The following is a 24567-nucleotide window of genomic DNA, read 5'->3' on the forward strand; positions in this document are numbered from 1 at the left end:
ATATGCATGAGAGAGATCCGAATATAATGGAAGTGCCAGGCATGCAAATCTGCTCCATGTATATTCATTAGGGTTATCCTGAAAACCCGACTGGCCTGGGGAGGAGACCTCCAGGACAGGGTTGGGAACCACTGATCTAGGCTATGAGTTTGTCTCGTAGTGAAGTTCTCTAACATTTAAGGCCTGCTGAGAGAATTATTTTCTCTCCCACTGAGATGATTCTTTGTCTCTCTGTTTTATTTGACTTCAGCACAATAGCACAAGACGGTTATAAGCAAACCGTTGTTTTACTGGTAGAGGTTATTTCATGATTTCACTGTACACTTTAATGTGTTGCCCCCCCCCCCCCCCCATGCAATTCAATTTGGAGAGAATAACTTTCTGAGAAAGAATTCAACCCCTGAGACCAATAACAAAATGATTAGTCTTATAAAAGTTGAGATCGATAGGGATCTCAACCAGTGGTCTCCTTCTGGAGAATGGAACATTGGAAATGAGTCCCAGTGGAAAGCGAATAACCCAGCTCATGAGATGCAATGTAGCAGAGGCCTAATTGATTAAATATACATAAAATGTATCTAAATCATCTCAACATACAAGTGTGATTTCAATGCCAATTTTTCAAAGGTTTTGCAAGTTGTTTATGGAAATTATATTGTACTTACATTATAGTATATCATATATTGGTGGTCTCAAACTCCAACCCTTTGCGGGGCCACATTTTGGATTTGTAGGTACTTGGAGGGCCTTAGAAAAAATATTTAATGTCTTATCAAAGAAATGACCATTTTGCATGAGGTAAAACTCTTTATAGTTTATCAATCTTTCCTTTGGCTAAGTCTTAATAATAATATTGTCATTCATAGCTAAAGAGACATATGATCAAGAAACTGTTTTATTTTACTTTTGTGATTATGATAAACATACCGAGGGCCTCAAAATAGTACCTGGCGGGCCGCCAGTTTGGACCACTGAGTTAAGGGGAACAGTTAATCTGCTGGCTGGGTTGGAGGGCAGAGGGGAGAACAGGACAATCAAGCCATTGTGACATCACTGATGAGGTTAGCTCTTATTGGTGGAATGAGGCATTATGACATCACAATTTCAGCTCTGCTTCCCAAAGACAAACAGGATGTCATGGTTACAATTAAGTCAGTGGTCTCCAACTCAAACCCTTTGCAGGGCCACATTTTGGATTTGTAGGTACTTGGAGGGCCTCAGAAAAAATAGTTAATGTCTTATCAAAGAAATGACAATTTTGCATGAGGTAAAACTCTTTATAGTTTCTAAATCTTTCCTTTGGCTAAGTCTTAGTAATAATATTGTCATTTATAGCTGAAAAGACACATGATCAAGAAACTTTTATTTTCCTTTGGTGATTTAGGATAAACATACCGAGAGCCTCATAATAGTCCTGGCAGGCCATATATGGCTCCCCCCCCCCCTGGCCGTGAGTTTGAGACCACTGTCATATATGCTTTATCATTAAGTCCCTCCTTTACATACTAATGTTTTTAGTGCTGGCTGCCACAGTAAGGACGCCAACGCTCCTAGAATTCCTATGAGCGCTGACATTCTTACCGCCACAGCTGGTGCTAAAAACGCTAGCACGGCTTATATACCGAAATCAAACAGTCTAGAATAACATTTTGTATACTTTATTTTTTATTAGAAAAGATTCAAATGACAGTTCAGACAGTCCCAGTCTACAAGACAATTTCTAACATTGTCGGTTATTTAAAAGGATCTATTTTTCCTGGTAAGTATGTATTTAGCTACTTCCTTTTCAGTGTTTAATGCTCAAAATGTATATTTTTATATATATATTTTGTTATATATTTTAATTTATAACATTTTATTGAAGGAATCAAAAAAATATACAATAATATAAAAAGATATTCATTACAATTAGATTCAGAATTATAATTTTTCCATATATATTTCTATCATTCCTCCAAAATATATTTCTATAAGACCTATTTCATTCCTCTATACACCCCCCATTCCCTTCCCCTCCTTCCCCTTTCCCCTTCCCTCCCCCCCCCCATTCTTTTAAATTCCAATTATAACATTGTAATGAAGGAATTAAGCAAATATACAATTCAAGTATTTCCATGCAAATTACTATCATCCTTCCTATTCCCTCCCCTTCCCTGGAATGGAAGGTGACACAAATTACCAGGTGTTGGAATGCAATGAATGTTTCCAAAGCTTCAGTGTAAAACATTAAGAATCATACTTCGTGCTCTAGAGGAAAGATTTTGAACATAGGGGTCCCAAATTTTCAAAAAGAGGCAAGTTCGTCTAGGAAATGGATGAATCTCCCAAACCTCAAATAAAATTAAACGATGGAGTTGGTTCCTCCAATGCCCAAGACTAGGAGGATCTTTCTGTAACCAATATTGCAAAATGCATTTATGACCAATCATACATGCCTTTTAAAATAATATGTTTCTTCCTTGTCCCAAAACCCCACAAGCAGCAGCTTTACCAAATAACACCCCTTGGAGAATCCACTAGTTGACTATTCCATAATGAACCTAAAAATAATAGGATGGTAGACCAGAATGACTTGATAAGAGGACATTGCCACAAAGCATGAGAAAGTGTATTAAGAGCTTTATTACATTTAATACAATTGGGAGAATTAACTAATCCCGCATGGAATGCTTGCGCTTGTGAGAAGTATGCCCTATGTAGCATTCTATATGTACATTCCTTCCAAACATAACCCTTAATAATTGTAGGCAATCGATGGATAGCTTGACTAAAATTGTCCAATGATATTTGAATCCCTAACTCATCACACCATTTTTGTAAAATACTATCATAAGTTCTATTGGGAACTAAACTCCACCACCTTTTATGTAACAAAGATACAGAAATTGGGACATCCTTGCATTGGTTAAAAAAATCTAGAAGCCTTTCACAAACCCCACAAGAAAGACCCAGTCTTTGTATATGAGTAACATAATGTTCTAATTACATATATATATATATATATATATATTTTAATCTTTTTTAAAAATCTTTTTAAAATCTTTGTTCTAGCATTGTGAAAATATTCAAAACTTGAGAAAGATAAGCCCTCAGAACTTTTTCTCACTTCCGAGCTCAGGACTTCCAAAACCCAGACTAACTGCTGAGATTTGGAAATCCCTTGGGGCGCCCGGACCTGTCCTCTAAAAAAAAGGACAGGTCCGGGTGTTCCCGGATGTCCTGTAACCCTAGCTTTTTTCCTCCTTTTGTGAGAAATTCCATCACTGAATGGTGCTCCAAATCTAGCAGTTTCTTACTTGATTTTGCATGAGGATTCTCCTGACATCCTGTCTCCCGGAATGTTAGACTCGCACTGAGCTGCAATTGTGCATGAGTAACCTTAAGATGTCGTAACATGCACAGACTTGTTTCAACACGCTTGCTACTTTCGTTTATACTCAGGTAGATCAATTATTGAATGCCCTTCTTTGAGGGGCATTCAATAATTGATCTACCTGAGTATAAAAGATACTATTAGATTTCAAACTCAGTGCTCTGTCCACTAGGCCAGGAGTAAGCAATTCCAGTCCTCGAAAGCCAGAGCCAGGTCAGGTTTTCAGGATATCCACAATAAATATGCATGAGATAGATTTGCATCTCAAGGAGGTAGTGAATACAGATCCATCTCATACATATTCATTGTGGATATCCTGAAAACCTGACCTGGATACGGCTCTTGAGGACTGGAATTGGCCTACTCCTGCACTAGGCTGATCCTCTACAGCAGGGGTGTCAAAGTCCCTCCTCGAGGGCCACAATCTAGTTGGGTTTTCAGGATTTCCCCAATGAATATGCATGAGATCTATTAGCATACAATGAAAGCAGTGAATGAAAATAGATCTCATGCATATTCATTGGGGAAATCCTGAAAACCCGACTGGATTGCGGCCTTCGAGGAGGGACTTTGCCACCCCTGCTCTACAGAATACTGTAAGATTCACATTTAGGCAGCTGAAATTATATTAGGTCTATGGCTGGAATATCTGTGGACATCTAAATGTAAGGCCCACCAGTGCTGGCTTCCTCATATGTATTGGGTTACCATGTGGCTCCAGAAAAAGGAGGACAGATTGAGATATCCGGGTTTTAATGGAAGTAAAACCTGGATGTCTCAATCCATCCTCCTTTTTCTGGAGCCATATGGTAACCCTACATATGTAAGAATCTATAATCAAATCTGAGTGCCCATCTGCCATTCAACAATAATCTCTCACCACAAGTCATTAAGGTGCTTTGAAAGAATCATTAATTTATAGGATTTCTCCCTTTATATGCATAACTGAATGATTATGCAAGAATATTTTGTACAAAAACACTCTTGTGTACATGCGATTTAAGTATACAGGACCTGTTTGTTTAAGATGGCGTAGAAGAGATTAGCATTTCTGTTCTGCAAAACTACTTGTTCTTTGACTAGTCCAATATCCGTGTTATGCGCTCAGCTCATATGGTTTTATTTTTATATTTAGAATTAAAGATATTCCGTTTGCTCAAGGTTTGACCTCTTTGGAAAGTCACTCATTTGCTCCCCATCTAAATTTTCCAAATTAGAGGGCATCGTGATTTATTTTTTTTTATAATTAGTCATCACACTTGCATGAATTTTCACAAACCTATTGCAGAGTTATTTAATAAAATGCTGAAGAACAACATGCTCTTGCATCGTTGGGTTATTTTTTTTTCCTCAATACATTATTTCCGATATTTACAACTAAGAAAAAGAATGTTGCTATTCCTTCGGTTTTGGCCAGGTACTAGGGACCTGGATTGGCCACCATGCGAGCAGGCTACTGGGCTTGATGGACCATTGGTCTGACCCAGTAAGGCTAGTCTTAGGTTCTTACGTGAACCAAGTATAGGACAATTAAGCCACTGTAACATCACTGATGAGGTTGGCTCTGAGGCACAGTGGAATGAGGCATTATGACATCACAATCGCAGCTCTAGAATGTTGCTCTCATTGGGGTTTCGAAATCTTGCTATTCTTTGAGATACTGGAATGTTGCTACTCCTTGGGTTTTGGCCAAATATTAGTGACCTGGATTGGCCACCAAGAGAACGGGCTACTGGGATTGATGGACCATTGGTCTGACCCAGTAAGGCTATTCTTATGTACTTATCTTATGTTCTTATGGCCCACCACCTTTATTTTGTTTTGCAGACAAATATGTCATAGTGGGTAGCCGCCACAACACTTTGAACACTTATGGTGGACAAGACTGGGCCAGCAGTACTGCAATAATTACAGCGTTTCTGCAAGCCATGCTGCTACAGGTTAAAAAAGGATGGCGCCCGGACCGGACAATTGTTTTCTGCTCATGGGGAGGAACAGCATTTGGAAACATCGGTTCCTATGAATGGGCAGAGGTACATTCATAAATAATGATAATTGATAAAACTGTAATGGTTGGGTAGGAAGGCTGGTTCACAAAAGAGTCTCCTGGAAGAGGTGGTAGAGACAGAGACTGTCTGAATTCAAGAGGGCCTGGGATAGGCACGTGGGATCTCTCGGAGAGAGAAAGAGATAATGGTTACTGCGGATGGGCAGCTCTATGACCTCACAATGCAGGTGCACAGTGCCTTAGCCTATAGGAAGAGGAGATGCAAATGTTAAGAGACTTAGCCAATAGGGAGAGGAGGAGATGGATGCTGTGGAGGGCTATTTGGCCTTTATCTGCCATCATGTTACAATGTTTCTATAATCATAAAGCTCTCTGACCTCACAATGCAGGTGCACAGAGCCTTAGCAGATAAAGACCCGAATGGTCTATCCAGTCTGCCCAACCTGATTCAATTTAAATTTTTTTAAAAAAATTTTCTTCTTAGCTACTTCTGGGCAAGAATCCAAAGCTCTACCCGGTACTGCGCTTGGGTTCCAACTGCCGAAATCTCTGTTAAGACTTACTCCAGCCCATCTACACCCTCCCTGCCATTGAAGCCTTCCCCAGCCCATCCTCCACCAAACGGCCATATATAGACACAGACCGTGCAAGTCTGCCCAGTACTGGCCTTACTTCTTAAATATTTACTATTCTGCATACATGTTAGTAACATAGTAACATAGTAGATGACGGCAGATAAAGACCCGAATGGTCCATCCAGTCTGCCCAACCTGATTCAATTTAAATTTTTTTTAAAATTTTTTCTTCTTAGCTATTTCTGGGCAAGAATCCAAAGCTCTACCCGGTACTGCGCTTGGGTTCCAACTGCCAAAATCTCTGTTAAGACTTACTCCAGCCCATCTACACCCTCCCTGCCATTGAAGCCCTCCCCAGCCCATCCTCCACCAAACGGCCATACACAGACACAGACCGTGCAAGTCTGCCCAGTAACTGGCCTAGTTCAATATTTAATATTATTTTCTGATTCTAAATCTTCTGTGTTCATCCCACGCTTCTTTGAACTCAGTCACAGTTTTACTCTCCACCACCTCTCTCGGGAGCGCATTCCAGGCGTCCACCACCCTCTCCGTAAAGTATTATAAAGTATTATAAAGTACTGTTTCTACTTTTACTCAAGTACAGTAAACCCCTCCTCCCCCACCCCGCAAATTCACAGTTCGCCAATCGCGGACTCAGTAATTTGCGGTATTTTCCGTCCGCCTCTTCCTGGTACTAAACTCATGGTTACACCAATCAGGAGCTGCTTTGACACGCTATCCGGCGTATCAAAGCAGCTCCTGATTGGTGAAGCCATGACTTTAGGAAGAGGCGGTCGGAAAATGTGCCCGGCTCCATAAGTACAATGTAAGCGCCGGCCGGCGCCTCAGCTGCCCTCTCCTGCCTTCGATCAGCTGAAAAACCGTATTCACGGTTTTTCAAAATTCGCGGGGGTGCCTGCAAAGGAACCCCCGTGAATTTCAGGGGAGTGCTGCGCTTTGAACAGCACGGCCAAGAAAAGGCATCCATGGTGAAAATGTAGAGTTGCCAAATGAACGCGAGGTCCCAGTTTTAAAAATAAGTCATTTAAACTGTTGCATAAGGATTAGAAGTTCAGATTTTATCAGACATGTGCCTGCCAGTCTTTGATTCTACTTGGCCTGTCTGCATTTTCGGAATATCAGCCCAAATCATTTTGTGTTTCCTTAAGGGTATTTCTTCTTAATTTTCATTAAACCCCTTTTTTTTTTTTTTACAAAACCGTAACGTGGTTTTTATCATCGGCCTCGGCGGCAGCAGCTCCGACGCTCACAGAATTCCTATGAGCGTCGGAGCTGTTACCGCCACGGCCAGCGCTATAAAGCACATTATGGTTTTGTAAAAATGGGGGGAGGGGGGTAAATGAGCCTGAGAAATGAAAATAAAATTGTAGAACTGTATTTAATTCTTGGATATCATTAAAAAAAATTTGCCCTGATGCAAATAGCACAATTCACAGATAGTTACTTTATGCAAGACAATTATATTTATTTATTTATTACTAGTCTTTAAACCCGTTACATTAACGGGTGCTAGATATGTCTGTCTGTCTGGGGTTTTTTTCTTTGTCTCTCTTTCCTTGGATGCTGTCTGTCTGTCATTCATTCTGTCTGTGTCTCTCCCTGGCCCCCTGCCTACCTGAATTTCTCTGTTGCACCATGCCTGCCTGTATCTCTGTGGCCCCCTTCTGTGTCCCCCCTTCCCAGAGCAAAGCATGATTGTTTTGTGCCCCCCAGCACACCCCTCCACCCCAGCAGCCCCCTTTCCCTCATGCCTGCATGTTCCGTGGCCCCCTTCTGTTCCTCCCCCGATGATTGCTGTCTGCCCCCAGCACACCCCTCCCCCCAAATCAGCCCCCTTTCCCTCTCCCCTGGTCCCCTGTTCTACCATGCCTGCATGCTCCGTGGCCCCCTTCCCCCCAAAGCATCCCCCTTTCCTCTCCCCCTGGTCCCCTGTTGTGCAATGTCTGCCTACTCCGTGGCCCCCTTCCATTTCCACCCCCTCCCTCCCATTCTTACCCTTCCTCCATGCCTCCAACTGGAGCTGGTCCTCTCAGCCCAGATCGTCGTGCAGCAGGCCCGGCGTCCTGCCCCGGTACTGCTCGCCATCGGGAAGGTGGAGAGCGGCCTGCAAGGTTCGCTACAGCGGCTGGCGAACCTCAGCAGGCCGCTTTGAAGAGGAGCGGCAGCGGTAGGGAGGAGTCGCTGGCACACGCGCCTCCAGCTAGCGCAGGCGCCGTGAGGACTGCCAGAGAAGCACACCTCACGGCACCAGCACTCACGCAGGTTCAGCAGTGCATGTGCACTTAGGGTTTTATATATAGAGATTAGTATTATGTAAATCTTTATTAAATTTCCAAACTACCATAGTGCAAACAAACAATTTCAATATACATAAAGGCCGTGCATAATAAAATATCACTGCTTTGATTGTGTTCTAGGGTCTCAAAAGAGTCCTGCAGAGAAATGCTGTGGCTTATGTCAATCTTCATAATCCTGTGAGGGGTACCTCAGTCCTGCATCCTATAGCGTCACCCTCTCTTCAGCAGCTGGCCACAGAGGTTAGAAACGTACCACAAATGATCTGATATCTGAAATTACCTCATTTGGAAGCTTCACCAGAACCAGGAGCAACGGAAGACTAGGGGGTCCAGAGGTGCCATTTTGAAGCAGCCTGTGAGGCAGGAGAGACTAGAGTTTGATCCTGTCCATCCAGTAGATACCAGGGATTAGGGTTGCCAGATTTTATTTTAGTATAATTCGGGCCCCTAGACCCGCCCACCCCAGGCCCACCAAGTTCTACCCATCCCCGCTCCATTATACCCCAGTCCCGGCCCCAATCCCATCCTAGCCCCTCCCCCGCCGCTTGTTCTCGCCCGACACCATTTTGAGGAAGCTTTTCAAAACCTGGACATAGCACTGGGTTTTGAAAAGCTGTCTGGACCCCCGGACATAACCTTGAAAAGGAGGACATCTCCGGGGAAATCCAGACATCTGATAACCCTACTAGGGATGCCCACAATAGATGCCGGGAGAAATGAAGATGGAGGTCTTCTTGGTTTGGGAGGTCTGTTCATTATATTCTATGGACACCTTAGCATTTAGCACGTGATAATCTTTAGCGCGCCTTAGTTAAAAGGACCCCTAAGTCTTTCGCTAGGGGTGTCTTTTGCCCTTTTGAACCTAGTGCTGGCTGGAGCAGGAGCAGCTGGGGCTCATTCCAGCTTGATCACACTAGGGATCAGGGAAATTGAAAGGTAGGCGTGAAGGAAGTCATCTGGAGGGGGAGGGGGTGGAACTTGAAGCGAGGGACTGATAACTGTGGTAGGGAGCACTTTACATGGGGGAAACTAGACTTGGTGGATTCTTCAGCTTCAGCTGTGGAAAGTTGTACTGGAGGGGGCCTCGAGCGGGGGTTTGCGCTTTAACTTACATTCCAGAAATATCTTTAGAGCTTGATGTCCCTGGGAGGATAAAATAACCCCAACTCTGTGCTGGGGTTATTTTTCCAGCTACAATGTGGTTTGTGGTAATAATGAGTTGCTTCTGCAATGCATTTGCACGTTTTGAATCTCAAATAGCCAGGGTTCTCGCCACACTGCAGCTTGATAACTTCCCACCTTAAAGCAGAACCATTTATCATTCGGTAAGCTTCGGGCTTTCCGTTTCATCGTATGATTTTGGAAGTGTTTAGGATGACATTTACAAGAGAAAGTGCCAAGCTGCTTACAGCTAATGAAAATAGAGCCTGTTCAGTGCAAAATGAGTGACCTTTACATTATATTACACAAAGTCCAATATCTCTAGAATTTAATTGGGACATCAAGTAAAATAAAATGGGTTTGAATTTATCAACTGTTTCCCCAAAGGCATAGGAAGACCTAAAAGCTGTAGACAAATCAAGTCCAAAAATTAGCATAGCACATTGGGTAAATTATTACCATAAGAACATAAGAAAAGCCTTACTGGGTCAGACCAATGGTCCATCAAGTCCAGTAGCCCGTTCTCTCGGTGGCCAATCTAGGTCCCTAGTACCTGGCCAAAACCCAAGGAGTAGCAACATTCCAGCATCTCAAAGAATAGCAAGATTCCGGAACCCCAGTGAGAGCAACATTCCAGAGCTGAGATTGTGATGTCATAATGCCTCATTCCACAGTGCCTCAGAGCCAACCTCATCAGTGATGCTACAATGGCTTGATTGTCCTTACTTGGCACACGTAAGAGGATAAGAACAGCCATACTGGATCAGACCAATGGTCCATCAAGCCCAGTAGCCCGTTCTCACAGTGGCCAATCCGGGTCACTAGTACCTGGCCAAAACCCAAGGAGTAGCAACATTCCAGCATCTCAAAGAATAGCAAGATTCTGAAACCCCAGTGAGAGCAACATTCAAGAGCTGAGATTGTGATGTCATAATGCCTCATTCCACAGTGCCTCAGAGCCAACCTCATCAGTGATGCTACAATGCTTGATTGTCCTATACTTAGCTCACGTAAGAACATAAGAATAGTCTTACTGTGTCAGACCAAAGATCCATCAAGCCCAGGAGCCCATTCTCATGGTGGCCAATCCAGTGAGCTAGGTTGAGAGCCACCTGGGGCAGTAGCACCCCTCCGCACTCTTTTCTCTACCCCCACCTTCACATGCTCCTTCCCTGCCCTGCGCATGCTGCTTCCCTTCCCCTATACCTCAGTAACATTCCTGGCATGAGCAGAAAACCCCAAGCTGCTGTCGTGCCAGCATCGGCTCTTCCTCTGGCATCACTTCCTAGGTGCGGGTTCGGGAAGTGATGTCAGAGGAAGAGCTGACGCTGTCATGACAGCAGATTGCTGTTTGCACTAGGAACATTAAAGAGGTGTGGGGGAAGGGAAGTATTGCACACGTGCTACAGTCGGGGAGGGGGGGGCAGGGAAAGAGTGCACCTTTGTAAAAGAGGGGGTATATCTTTTAGGCCAGAATTTGATCTTTTATGATTGATTTGAAAAGAAGGATCATTCGTAAATTTCTAAAATAAATGTCTTTAGTATGTTACGAAAAGTGGGTAGATGAGAGAGAACTCTAATTATAGAAGGAAGGTCATTCCAAACTTTTACGAATAAAAAAGAAAATGATCGACAAAAATTGGCCATGGTTTTTCTTCCTTTAACAGTGGGAAAGCCAAGTTTATATTTCTCAGATCTCCTAGAATTAGAGATTTCTTGTGAATTAAATGAGCACAAAGCAACAAAGCCAAAAGGCAAAAAAGGGGGGGGGGGGGTCCAACGATGTCTGCAGTAAAAAAACCAACCAGGAGCAAACAAACCAAAACTGCAGATATGTACAACGATGTAGGCAAACTTTATTGTGACAACCAAAGTATAATTAAAAACCTTTTTACCAAACAAGGGACCCAACATGGTCTGTGTTTCGGACAACCTTCATCAGGGGTCCTATTGAGTACAAATATAACATAAAAAAACAATATAATAATAAAAGGTAAAAAGATAAAAGTAAAAACGATCATCTTGTCGTTTTTACTTTTATCTTTTTACCTTTTATTATTATATTGTTTTACATGTTTTTAATATTGTATTTTATGTTATATTTGTACTCAATAGGACCCCTGATGAAGGTTGTCCGAAACACGGACCGTGTTGGGTCCCTTGTTTGGTAAAAAGGTTTTTAATTATACTTTGGTTGTCACAATAAAGTTTGCCTACATCGTTGTACATATCTGCAGTTTTGGTTTGTTTGCTTGTGAATTAAATGAGACAGAAACCAAAGGAGAAAAAAATACCATAGAAGATTTTGAAAATTACAGTTGCACATTTAAATTGGATTCTCCAGTAGACAGGAAGCCTGTGAAGGGATCTCAGTAAAGGTGGGACATGATCATATTTATGTTTACCAAATATCAATTTAACCACCGTATTCTGGACACGCAGCTCCTGATTGGTAAGGCCCGACTTAGGGCAGGAAGAGGTGGTTGGAGCATACAGTGAGTGATTTCCTGCACTCGCTGGCGCTCCGGCTGCTCTCTCCTGCCTCTCCCGCTGCCCTCTCCAGTCTCCCCCATGAAAAACCGTATTCACGGTTTTTCGAAATTCACGGGGGTTCTTGGAACGGAACCCCCGTGAATATCGGGGGAGTACTGTACTAGCATATGAGGTCTGACAAGTTCATGAACTCACCCTAGAAAAAATGCTACATACCTCATTGCTGAATATCACTGCAGTCACCTTCGAAGTCCTCCATCATATACAGTATGTCCACTTATGCACAGTGAGTTCCCAGCGAGGGATATACTGAGCAGGTTATGGGGGGGGAGGGATATCCAAGGCCTAGGATTGTCATCTATTTAAAGGCCTCAATCACACAAATCTGTTTCCTCTATTGGAAACCAGCTGATCATTTTCAAATCACATTCTCTCAAAACAATTTTATGACCTTGACAGAGGCCCGAGCTTGCTAAAGTGAGCATCCAATTTTCAAAGGATGAGCCAGGCAGATTGGTCGGAAATGGGACCCTTGTGCTCGTTCTCTTTTAATGCCTTGCTGCATAGCGAAGTATCTTTTGAAATTGTGCAAATTAACTCATTAGAATGTTTTAATTATGCATTAGACCACGTTACGATGTCACACACTACAGCACTGGGTAAATTCTAAAAGTGCTACATCAAACATGCAATCATCGCAAGCAAATGTTATCTGTTTGAACTTTCATAGAACAGGGGCTTAAAATTGATAATCACGCTCAAATTACATTAACCCCTTCTTTTACTAAGGTGCGCTAATCGAATTAGCGCATGCTAAACGCTAACGCATCCATAGACTAACATGCACGCGTTAGCATTCAGAGCACGCTAATCGGTTAGCGCACCTTAGTAAAAGAGGTCCTATGTAACATGATTTTTATCCTGGTCCGTAAATGTAATTTCCTAATTACTCCTACCTAAAAAGTATAGAAAACGTCTGTTATTTCCATAAAACTTTTGCTTTTGTGACCAGGATGGTCTAATTTTGCAATTTATCTATTTAAAATGTGAAAACGCCAAATTTTCATCTTTTCATTCTTGTAAAGTTAGGTTGTTTTTTGCTTAAAGGTACTATTTGGGTTAGCCCCTAAATTCATAACTGACCTTTTCTCTTTTTCAACCAATAGACATAAGAGAAGCTCACATTTGAATTTTGTCTCTCCACCGACTAGAACAGTGTTTTTTCAACCTTTTTACACCTGTGGACCAGCAGAAATAAAATAATTATTCTGTGGACCGGCGGTTGAAGAGCACTGGGCTAAGTCGTGGGCCAGACCCCGCCCATCTCCACCCAATCTCCACCCCAGACCCCGCCCCCATAATAGTACTAATTGCACCTTGCACGTCCCGTGCCTCATCTGGAAACCTTCCCTCTGACGTTGCGACGTCAAAGAGAAGGCTTCCGGTTCAGGCGCAGGACGCGCGTAGGAGCCGCTGCCCGTGGCTTTGTGCACCAAATCAGTTAGGAAGAGAGAGCTGGCTCGAAGATAACGCCGCATCGATCGCACCGTGGACCGGCGGTTGAAGAACACTGTTTTGTGCCCGATGCACATGCTGGCCCTGTGGACCGACAGGAAATTTCTGTGGACCGGCACTGGTCCATGGACTGGTGGTTGAAGAACACTGGACTGGAAGATGTAAATTTAAAATACGTCATCAACATTGTCTTTCATATCAGTAAGCATTATTGGGTAAAGATCTGGAACAATTGCTTTTGCTTACTAACACTAATGGGGAATTTAGGAGACACCTGATGTACTTAGCTAGCTGATTTGTTTAATCTTATTACACAATAATTGATCTTTAGGGCTTTCAGTTACTAGTAGCATTTTTAACGATTGTAAACCGCATAGAACTTTACGATCCTGCGATACATAAACTGTTAGCATTCTTATAAAGTCATAAAAAGCAAAATATGAGTCACAATTAACATGTATTTATGTTGACGTTATACAAAGATGAACACAGAAGATTTAGAAGTCAGTAGTTTTTCAAGATTTTCAATACTGTATATTGTATGTCACTTTCATGAATCAGCCCCCGAATGTAGTCTCCCATCATGTTCTCATTATATTGTCCTTGGTAGCGGCGTTCAGAGTCCAGTCTATCCTGGTGGAAGCGCTCACCTTGCTCCTTTGAGTATTTCTCATGTTCTCCTTGAATGCAGTGGTGCAGTAAGTGGGGGGCGGCGATGCAGTCCGCCCTGGACGCCGTCTTTGTGAGGGCAAAGACACCCATCCTCCTCTCCACACCCCTTTCTCCTTCCCTGCCCCCACAACTGCCATGTGTGCATGCCACTTCCCTTCCGCGTACCTCTGTAACGTTCATGGCGTGAGCAGCAACCCCCAACCTGCTCTTCTTTTGATGTCACTTCCTGAACCCGGCCTAGGACATGACATCAGAGGAAGAGCTGACGCTGGAGCCACAGCAGGTTCTGGGTTGCTGCTCACGCCAGAAAAGTTAGAAGTATGGGGGAAGGGAAGCGGTGTCCGCATGGCAGGAGGGGGTGGGGAAGGAGTGTTTGGAGCAGAGGGGAGGGGCGGGGCACCACCACCCAGGCACCTTTCACCCTCACTACGCCACTGCTCGAATGTGTCAAGATGAGCATCAAGGACATGGACTTACATCCTACAGCCCATGTTACTATAATTCTTCCCCAGATTCTCAACCAATGCCACATAGTTTTCAGCCTTGTGATTGTCCAGGAAGACCTGAACCACTGCAACAAAGCTGTTCCAAGCCGCTTTTTCCTTCCAATTCTTTGCACTCCAGGATCTTCTTTATCTGTGGTCCGACGAAGACACCAGCTTTGACCTTTACCTCAGACAGACTAGGGAAGACGTCTTGAAGGTACTGCCAACTCCTTTTCTAGAGCTCTGACAAATCATTCCATTAGGCCCAATTTGATGTGCAGTGGTGGCATCAGCATTTTCCGAGGGTCCACCAGTGATTCCCATTTGATATTGTTTCTCCCCATAGAGAAATCGGTTCGCTGTGGCCAATCCTGCCTTTGTTATACACTTTTGTGTCCCTGTTGTCCTAAAAGCAGAGATAGCGGGGAAACTTGGTAAAAATCGCCTTGGAAACCCATTAGACGTGCCACTATTTTGAAGTCTCCAATGACCTCCCAACCATACTCATCATACTTCAAGGCACCTAGTAAGGTCTTGATGCTGTTGCAATTCTCGTTGAGGTGCAATGAGTGAGCCAGTGGAAGAGACAGATACTTGTTCCCGTTATGGAGCAGCATGGCTTTGATGCTGCCAAAGAAGAGATGTGAATGTTTCGCCTTACAATTGCTCCAATTGCTTCAAACAGACTTGTGTCATTGTGGCAGAAGCACAGCCCCGTCTTGATGAGTGAAGAAGGTGAAAAAAGCTTGGTGACGCTTCCTCGGATCCGTGACTTCCACACTTTTTGTCCAAGTTCCACTGCTTGAACCTAGATCTCAAAAGCTCATCGCTGGACTTTGTGAGACCAAAATCTCTGTTAAAGTCATTGAGGTCTTTGCGGTTTGGATAGCATGGCGTTAAGGCCTAGCGTGCACGGCAATTCAGCATGCGCTATTCCGTGCGGTTAAAGCCCTAACGCAGCTTTGTAAAAGGAGCCCAAAACTGTAATCCGTGAAAATGGCTCTCATATACACGGCGTGCGGACCTGTCCATTCAGCAGCAGCTTCGCAGCCCTGAAAGCAGTTGGACCGCACCATTTCTCTTTCCTCCTGTTGAGTTAATGGTGATTTATAGAAACAGAAAAAGGTCAACATGCCACACACATTGGCAAAGCTTTACTTTTATTCTTCTTAATTGAAATAAAATATGTGTCCCATGTAATAAAGAATAGATTGTGCTTTCACTTTGACAGGCCCGAGCTATGAAATCATTCAGATCTCACTTGAAAAGTAATAGAAGTTATTTGTCACTCCTTAATTACACGGAAATGTCACGGAATTGTCATAAATCAAATTTACAAGGCACCTTCACATTATCTTATAAACAGCCACCTGCCCAGCTGAAATGCCGCTATCCTGCTATGCTAATATATTTAACAACAAGGGTGCCGGGGAACCAATTACATTTCTTGCTATGATATTTGAAGGCGTCAGAAAGTTATGGAGCGCAATTGGCTAGAAGTGTTTAAACTATTGGAGCCAAAGATTATCCCAATATCTTTTAAATATTAGCATTAACAAAGAGAAGAAAAAAAACCACCTGCTTTTTGCTTCATTTTTTAATCAAAATATTTTATTTAAAATGTAAATACTGTGTTTCCCCGAAAATAAGACCTACCCTGAAAATAAGCCCTAGCCCTGAAAATAAGCCCTAGTCGCCGGCAGAAGCAGCGCTTCCTTCCGCCACCACCACGTACCCAGATTTCCCACCGCCGCGCACCCTCCCCCCCTCCGCTGACCCATCTCTCCCTCCCATTTGAACCGCAAGACAGGACTACCTTATAACAAACCGGCAGCATTGGCACTTGGCAGCAATCTACACAGGCTGCTTCGCGGCCTATCTCCTGGGCGTTCCTCTGCTGATGATGTCATCAGCATGCTGAATGCCGACGCTGCCGATTTGTTATAAGGTATTCCTGTCTCACGGCTCAGATGGGAGGGAGAGATGGGTCAGCGGGCGGAGTGGGGAGGTGCATGGCGGGGGGATAGAAAGATGCTACACGGGGGATGGGAGGAAGAGAGGGATAGAAACTTCAAGGGTTCAGCTGCACAATGGATGGGAGGGAGGGCTAGAAAGATACTGCACAAGGGGATGGGGGAGAAGGGAGGAAAGATGCTGCACATGTGGGGGACAGAAAGGAAATAGGAAGAATTGGGGTGGAAGAGAGGAAGGGAGAGATGATCATTGTACACGAAAAAATAAGACCTCCCTGAAAATAAGACCTAGTGCTTTTTTGAGGCCCAAATTAATATAAGACACGGGGAAACATGGTATATGACTATACAGTAAATCGCTGTTATGTGCTAAGTGGAAATTTGTGCATGCTGTCATCAATCTGCTATTCTTTTTTGAATATACTCAAAAAACTTGGGGGGGGAATTCATCAAAGGCACTACTAGATTAATGCATTCTAATTGAGATAGCGCATGCTAATTGAGCACAGGTTAATTGAGCATACTAATTAAGATGGATTAGCACATGCTAATTGAGGTAGCGCATGCTAATTGAGCACATGTTAATTGAGCATACTAATTAAGATGGATTAGGGCATGGTAATTGAGGTAGCGCATGCTAATTGAGCACATGTTAATTGAGCATACTAATTAAGATGGATTAGGGCATGGTAATTGAGGTAGTGCATGCTAATTGAGCACATGTTAATTGAGCATACTAATTAAGATGGATTAGCGCATGCTAATTGAGGTAGTGCATGCTAATTGAGCACACGTTAATTGAGCATACTAATTAAGATGGATTAGCGCATGCTAATTGAGGTAGCACATGCTAATTGAGGTAGCGCATGCTAATTGAGCACATGTTAATTGAGCATATTAATTAAGATGGATTAGCGCATGCTAATTGAGGTAGCGCATGCTAATTGAGCACATGTTAATTGAGCATACTAATTAAGATGGATTAGCGCATGCTAATTGAGGTAGCACATGCTAATTGAGGTAGCGCATGCTAATTGAGCACATGTTAATTGAGCATGCTAATTAAGATGGATTAGAGCATGCTAATTGAGGTAGCGCATGCTAATTGAGGTAGTGCATGCTAATTGAGCACATGTTAATTGAGCATACTAATTAAGATGGATTAGCGCATGCCAATTGAGGTAGCGCATGCTAAATGCTAAAATCAGTAGTGCCCTTTGATGAATTCCCCCCCAAAACAACACTAACACCCACCCCCCCTTTTTACTAAACCGCGATAGCGGTTATTAGCGCAGGGAGCCACACCGAATGCTCCTCCTTGCGGGGGGCACTGGTACCCGTCCTCCTCTCTGCCCTCCCACTCCTTCCACACCCCTCCACTACTGCACACGCGCTCCCCTTCAAGTTTCAAGTTTATTTTTGTCTTATTGAATCGCTTAATTTAATTTGCTAAGCGATTTACAGATAAAAAATAGATACATCAGATTAATTATAAAAGGATACATAAATTTAACACATTATCATACAGAATAATAAATAAAGTCATACAAACTAACAGACACATGAGGAAAGAAAGGGTAGAACTACAATCTTATATATTAAAGAAAACATAAATGGTAAAAATACAACAGGTAGGGGAAATAAAAAGGTAAAAAAGAAAAAAATTAATAATAATCCTTAATTAAGCTCACACATTAAACGCATCTTTAAAAAGGAAACTCTTTAAGCTGCTTTTAAACTGTTTCAGATCATTTTCTACTCTAAGATACTGGGGCAAACTGTTCCATAATTGTGGGGATATTACAGAAAAAATCTCAGTGCGACGAGTTCCAATGACTTTTAGTGATGGAACTGTTAGAAGTTTTTGATCAGTGGATCTTAAAGAGCGTCATGTACTATATGGAATGAGTAATCTATTGATGAATTGGGGTTCATTTGTAGTCAATGTTTTAAAAACTAAAAGTAAGATTTTAAAAGTAATGCGATGGGCAATAGGAAGCCAATGTGACTCAATCAAGAGCGGTGTAACATGGTCAAATTTTTTGCGGTTGTGTATTAATTTGATAGCCGTATTTTGAACTATCTGAAGACGGTTTTTCTCTTTTTGGGTGACATTTATTAATAAAGAGTTACAGTAATCAAGTTTTGAAATAATTAATGAATGAATCAGTATGTTTAGTGATTTTGGCTCTAAAAATTTGGCAATTGATCGGATCATACGCAATTTGAAGAAACATGTTCTGACAGTATTAGTAATGTGTTTATGGAAAGATAACCTATCATCTATTGTAACACCTAATATTTTTAGGGATCTTACTGAATTCAATTGAACGTTATCTAGAGTAAACAGAGCATTCCACCGGGGCATGCGCACATCAGGAGGGGGCGGTGAAGGACCGGACGAGGGTGGGGGATGGAGAAGAGGGCAGGAGAGGTACACCGCCATCTCCGGTGCCTCTCACCCTCGCTACGCAACTGGTTGGAAACTAAGGTCTGTACTAGGTAGACTTCTAAGGTCTGTGGCCCAAAAAGACATTTTAATTTAATCCTGGAACTGTGATTACAGGACAGACTGGATGGATGATTTTCAAAGGATGTGCTAGGCATATTGGTCTGAAATACCATCATTTACTATGTTATTATGTATTGTCCAAGATCAGAAAGAAAGGGATCACAAAAGTGCAATATTAAACAGAACAAAAACCCAAAAAGCACAAACGGCTCAAAGAACAGTGACAATTGAAGTGACCAAACAGCCCATGTTTCGGCGTAAAGCTTGCATCAGGGGTCTATAGATAAAACAGTCCCTTCTTGCTTCAAATGCTTAGATGGCAGCAAAGTCTCACAAATCAGGTATTCGCTATTTCTTAATTCCACCACTTCAAAAAATTTGCAACGCTTACAGTGTCTCTATGTTATCAACATTTAGAAAAACAAAAACACCAGCCATGTGCTATGTTTATAAGAGACTTTGGGCTAAATTCATTAACCTGCCCAATCGTGTCCGATTCGTGTGTGATCTGTGGCAGGCCGACTGATCCATAACGGGTCCTTATTCAAATGAGGGCGATCAGAGGAACGCCCTCACCTACTGACCACACGCGATCCTGACACATGCGCAGACCATCTTCTTTGCCTGTAGATGGTCTGCGCATACGCTGGCCCTCCATGCCTGGCAGAGCTGGAAACTTTTTTTTTTTTCTTTGCTTTAAACCCGCACTGCGGGGGCGAGCAGGAGAGTCAGGGGCAGAGAGCGAGGTAGCCGAGAGCAGGATAATCGGAGCAGAAAGCAGGGCGGCTGAGAGCAGGAGAATTGGGGCAGTGAGCAGGGGGTTTTGCACAAGCGACTGCAGTCACTTGTTTTTTGATCGGGCAGCCGAGTCGGTGTTCCTGGAATTGTTTTGTGAATCGCGTCCTTCCTACATCGCATGCCGTTCCCCCTCATTTGCATGCCTGGATCGGATCAGGAGTAAGGTTAGTAAATCGGATTGGGGTTGCAAAGTGGTCAAGACACAATCGGTGTCCTTAGTGAATCAAGGGACTGTTTTATCTATGGACCCCTGATGCAGGCTTTACGCCGAAACACAGGCCATGCCGGGTCACTTCAATTAAAGTCATCTTTGTCTCTATTCTTCAAGCCGTTTGTGCTTTGGTTACTGAACAGAAAAGTTCTTTACTGCACCCTAAAAAGGTAATTCTGCATAGGTTTCCTAGGGCTGTCTAGATACCCCCTAAACTAGTGTTTTTCAACCTTTTTACACCTATGGACTGGCAGAAATAAAATAATTATTCTGTGGACTGGCATCGGTCCATGGACCGGCGGTTGAAGAACACTGGGCTAAGTCATGGGCCAGACCCCGCCCATCTCCACCCCAGACCCCGCCCCCATAATAGTACTAATTGCACCTTGCACGTCCCGTGCCTCATCTGGAAGTCTTCCCTCTGACGTTGCAATGTCAGAGAGATGGCTTCCAGTTCAGGCGCAGGATGCCTGTAGGAGCCACTGTCCGTGGGTTTGTGCACTGAATCAGTTTAGAAGAGGGAGCTGGCTCGAAGATAACGCCACATCGATAGGACCATGGACCGGCGGTTGAAGAACACTCTTTTGGGCCTGATGCACATGCTGGCCCTGTGGACCGGCAGGAAATTTATGTGGACCGGCACTGGTCCATGGACCGGTGGTTGAAGAACACTGCCCTAAACTGTACCGTTCCTTTGGGTTTTTGCAGCCCAAATGCATCACCTTTTCCTACTTTATTTATTTAAAGCCGACATATAAATCTCACTGAGTTAACACGAGAAAGAAAGGGTTTATTTAGTTACAGCAGAAAAAAAAGTGATGTTTTCCTTAAAACATGGTTTTTGTTGTTGTTTTTCTTTTTTTTTAATAAAAGCTTCCACTTGAATTATTTATTTGAATGTATTCCACATGGAAAGCAAGTTCAAAATCCCTTCAATCCTTTAAGATGAAAATTCTCTGTCACTTGAATGCATAACTGTTTTCCTCTTTGCAGGGAATGCTCCACTCTAAGCTTTTTGGTTTTTTTTTTATTTTTTTTGTAACTCCTTTTAGCTCAGCACGATTGGTTCCAGTTGCGACCTGCACTTTAGTGTTTTGAGTAGTCAATCAGCCCGTACTAAGTGTGTTCAAATGAAACCTTCCAAGTGGGATTTGCATCTGTGAGAGACAGGCTGGAATTCATCTGCATTCTCCGTTTTTTGATCATTGTCTTTAAAAAGCCTTTAAAAGAGAAAACGATTTCAAGCAATAAGATGTTCCAAAACACAGAATAGATTTGCCATTCAATGTCATTCGGTATGAAGGTTGACATGCTGGCAGTGGAAATTAATTATAAATGTTGTTAGTTTTGACAAAATGTAGGTGCTTATAAATACAAAAAAAAAAATACCAACAAACCCTACACACCAATGATCTTTGCTGCCTCTATGGCATTTTAGTTTAATTTACATGACATCAATGGGTGAAAATAGTGGAACGAGCAAGCGATAGATGGAGAATTCAATCATTGTTGCCCTATTGTTTTGTATATTTTAAAACTTTCAATAAAGATGATTGAACTAAAAAAAAAAAAAAAAGGCTGGCCACATTTTTTTTTCCCCCACTATTGCAAATAATTAGCAAATTGTCATGTGTGAGTGAATACCACGACAGCAGGCATCAATCTTTCTGAATTTGGCAGCCTTAACTCTGTGGATTGTAAGAAAGTAAAGCACACAGGTTGCCATTTAGATTAACAGCTTTGCATGCTGTTTTCGAAAGACATTTGAGCGGAAACGTTAGATCAATACCAAGAGAGATGAGGAGTGTGGAAGCCGTTATACTGCAGTGCAGACTTCTGGGGTTACCAAATGGGAACAATTTTTGAAAGGGAGATTGTAGCAGACATCCCTATCTCTACCCATTGCCCTGCCTCGACCCCACTGTCATACTATCAAATACCTTTCTTACATCGGTGACAACAGGGATGGATGAACTACAGAAAACCATTTCACTATTCTTCCTATAAATTCCTCTCTTCCCTATCAGTCACTTTCTTGTCTTAGAATGTGAAACAATACTTTAAATATTATACCAGGCCTCAGATGGAAACGTAGAAACTAGGCAGCAGATAAAGGCCAAATGGCCCATCCACAGCATCCACTATCTCCTCCTCTCCCTATTGGCTAAGGCTCTTAACATTTGCATCTCCGCTTTCTATAGGCTAAGGCTCTTTACACCTGCATTGTGATGTCAAAGAACTTTATGGTTATAGAAACATGATGGCAGATAAAGGCCAAATGGCCCATCCGCAGCATCCACTTTCTCCTCCTCTCCCTATTGGCTAAGGCCTTTTACGCCTGCATTGTGATGTCATAGAACGGTATGGTTATAGAAACATTGTAACATGATGGCAGATAAAGGCCAAATGGCCAATCCAGTCTGCCCGTCCGCAGCATCCACTTTCTCCTCCTCTCCCTATTGGCTAAGGCTCTTTACATTACATTACATAAATTCTTATATACTTCAGCTACCTTGTGGTTCAGTGCGGTTAACAGCTAAGAGATACTAACTATATAATAATAATAATAACTTTATTCTTGTATCCCGCAATACCATGGAAGTTCAATGCGGTTAACAATATAGAAACAATATAGAAATACTATATGTAGTATGATCATAATAAATTAATAAAAATATTTACCAAGCAAGTGTGTTTTCATCAATTTTCTAAAGACTGGGTAAGAGGTCGAGATAAAAGTACAGTACTCCCTCGAAATTCGCGGGGGTTCCATTCCAGGAACCCCCGCGAATCTTGAAAAACTGCGAATATGGTTTTTTTGTGGGGGGGCGACTGGAGAGGGCAGTGGGAGAGGCAGGAGAGAGCAGCCGGAGCGCCGGCGAGTGAAGGAAATCACTCGCTGTATGCTCCGACTGCCTCTTCCTGCACTAAAGTCGGGCCTTACCAATCAACAGCTCACGGCAGCCATTTCCTATGAGTGATCTGCAGGGGGCAGAAGCGTAGGAAGATTGCTCCTGCCCTGAAAACCCGCTAGATCAGTGTTCTTCAACCTTTTTACACCCGTGGACCGGCAGAAATAAAAGAATTATTTTGTGGACCGGCAAACTAATAGGACTAAAATTTATAAACCCCGTTTACGCTCCATCTCCGCAAGCTCAGTTCCCGCAAACCATCTGATCCCATCTGCACAAGCCGCAATTATGATTTTATATTGAACGTATTTTATTAAAGTATAAAAAGAAACAATATTCTGAACAATTGTGATTTTATAAATACAAATATACAGAGCACGGACCAACAAAACCCCTGTCTCCCCTCCCCTTCACATATATCCCCTCTACTATCAAGAAAACTGAACAAGCCAAGTTCATAGAAATATCATGCTAACAGAATACTGCAGTCCCCAGTTATGTCTCTAGCAGGATATATATTTCAAATCTGATATATTCTAATCACAAAATAGAAATAAAATTATTTGTTTCTACCTTTTGTTGTCTCTGGTTTCTGCTTTCATCTTCTTTTCACTCTCTTCCTTCCAGCATCTGCCCTCTCTGTCTCTTCAATCCAGCATCTGCCCCTTCCATCTACTGTCTGACATCTCCCCCTTCCATATGGTATTTGTCTTCTTTCTATGCCCCTCTCCCCTTTCCATCCAGCCTATGCCCCTCTCTCCTTTTTACACAATTCACTTCAGCTTCACTGCTCTCTTCATTTTTATCTCTCCTACACCAGATCTAGCATCTTTGTCCCTCTCAATTTTTCTGCTGACCCTCCTTCCCATCTCATTCCTATCTCTCCCCTTCCCTTCCTCTAATCTCCCTGCAAGCTGTTTCCTTCCTTTTTTCTTCTCCCTTCCCTCCTCCCCCTGTCCAGCAGTAACTCTCTTCATTTTCCTTTCCCTCCTCCCCTCCCAGCAGCATCTCTCCTTCTCCCTCCCTCCAGGTCCAGTAGCAGCTGTCCCTTTCCCCCCCTTGCCCAGCAGCTTCCCAGACTCCTTTCCCTCCTCTCCTCCCAGCAGCATCTCTCCTTCTCCCTCTCCAGGTCCAGTAGCAGCTGTCCCTTTTTCCCCCTTACCCAGCAGCTTCCCAGACTACTTTTCCTCCCCCCTCCCAGCAGCATCTCTCCTTCTCCCTATCCAGGTCCAGTAGCAGCTGTCCCTTTTTCCCCTTGCCCAGCAGCTTCCCAGACTCCTTTCCCTCCTCCCCTCCCAGCAGCATCTCTCCTTCTCCCTCTCCAGGTCCATTAGCAGCTGTCAATTTTTCCCCCTTACCCAGCAGCTTCCCAGACTCCTTTCCCTCACCCCTCCCAGCAGCATCTCTCCTTCTCCTTATCCAGGTCCAGTAGCAGCTGTCCCTTTTTCCCCTTGCCCAGCAGCTTCCCAGACTCCTTTCCCTCCTCCCCTCCCAGCAGCATCTCTCCTTCTCCCTCTCCAGGTCCAGTAGCAGCTGTCCCTTTTTCCACTTGCCCAGC

At 43.1% G+C, this 24567-nt stretch overlaps 1 protein-coding gene across 3 annotated transcripts in view; it reads left to right on the forward strand.

Annotated features, from left to right (window-relative positions):
• NAALADL2 (N-acetylated alpha-linked acidic dipeptidase like 2) overlaps nt 1-24567 on the forward strand; it is a 533196-nt gene that overhangs the window by 384753 nt on the left and 123876 nt on the right. For all 3 annotated transcript variants that reach the window (XM_033959140.1, XM_033959141.1, XM_033959142.1), the window contains 3 exons: nt 1673-1759; nt 5201-5406; nt 8398-8517. In XM_033959140.1, coding sequence (XP_033815031.1) covers nt 1673-1759; nt 5201-5406; nt 8398-8517 — 413 coding nt within the window. The remainder of the gene's footprint in view (nt 1-1672; nt 1760-5200; nt 5407-8397; nt 8518-24567) is intronic.

The sequence above is a fragment of the Geotrypetes seraphini genome, chromosome 9 (genome assembly GCF_902459505.1).
Source record: "Geotrypetes seraphini chromosome 9, aGeoSer1.1, whole genome shotgun sequence".
Taxonomy (NCBI): domain Eukaryota; kingdom Metazoa; phylum Chordata; class Amphibia; order Gymnophiona; family Dermophiidae; genus Geotrypetes; species Geotrypetes seraphini.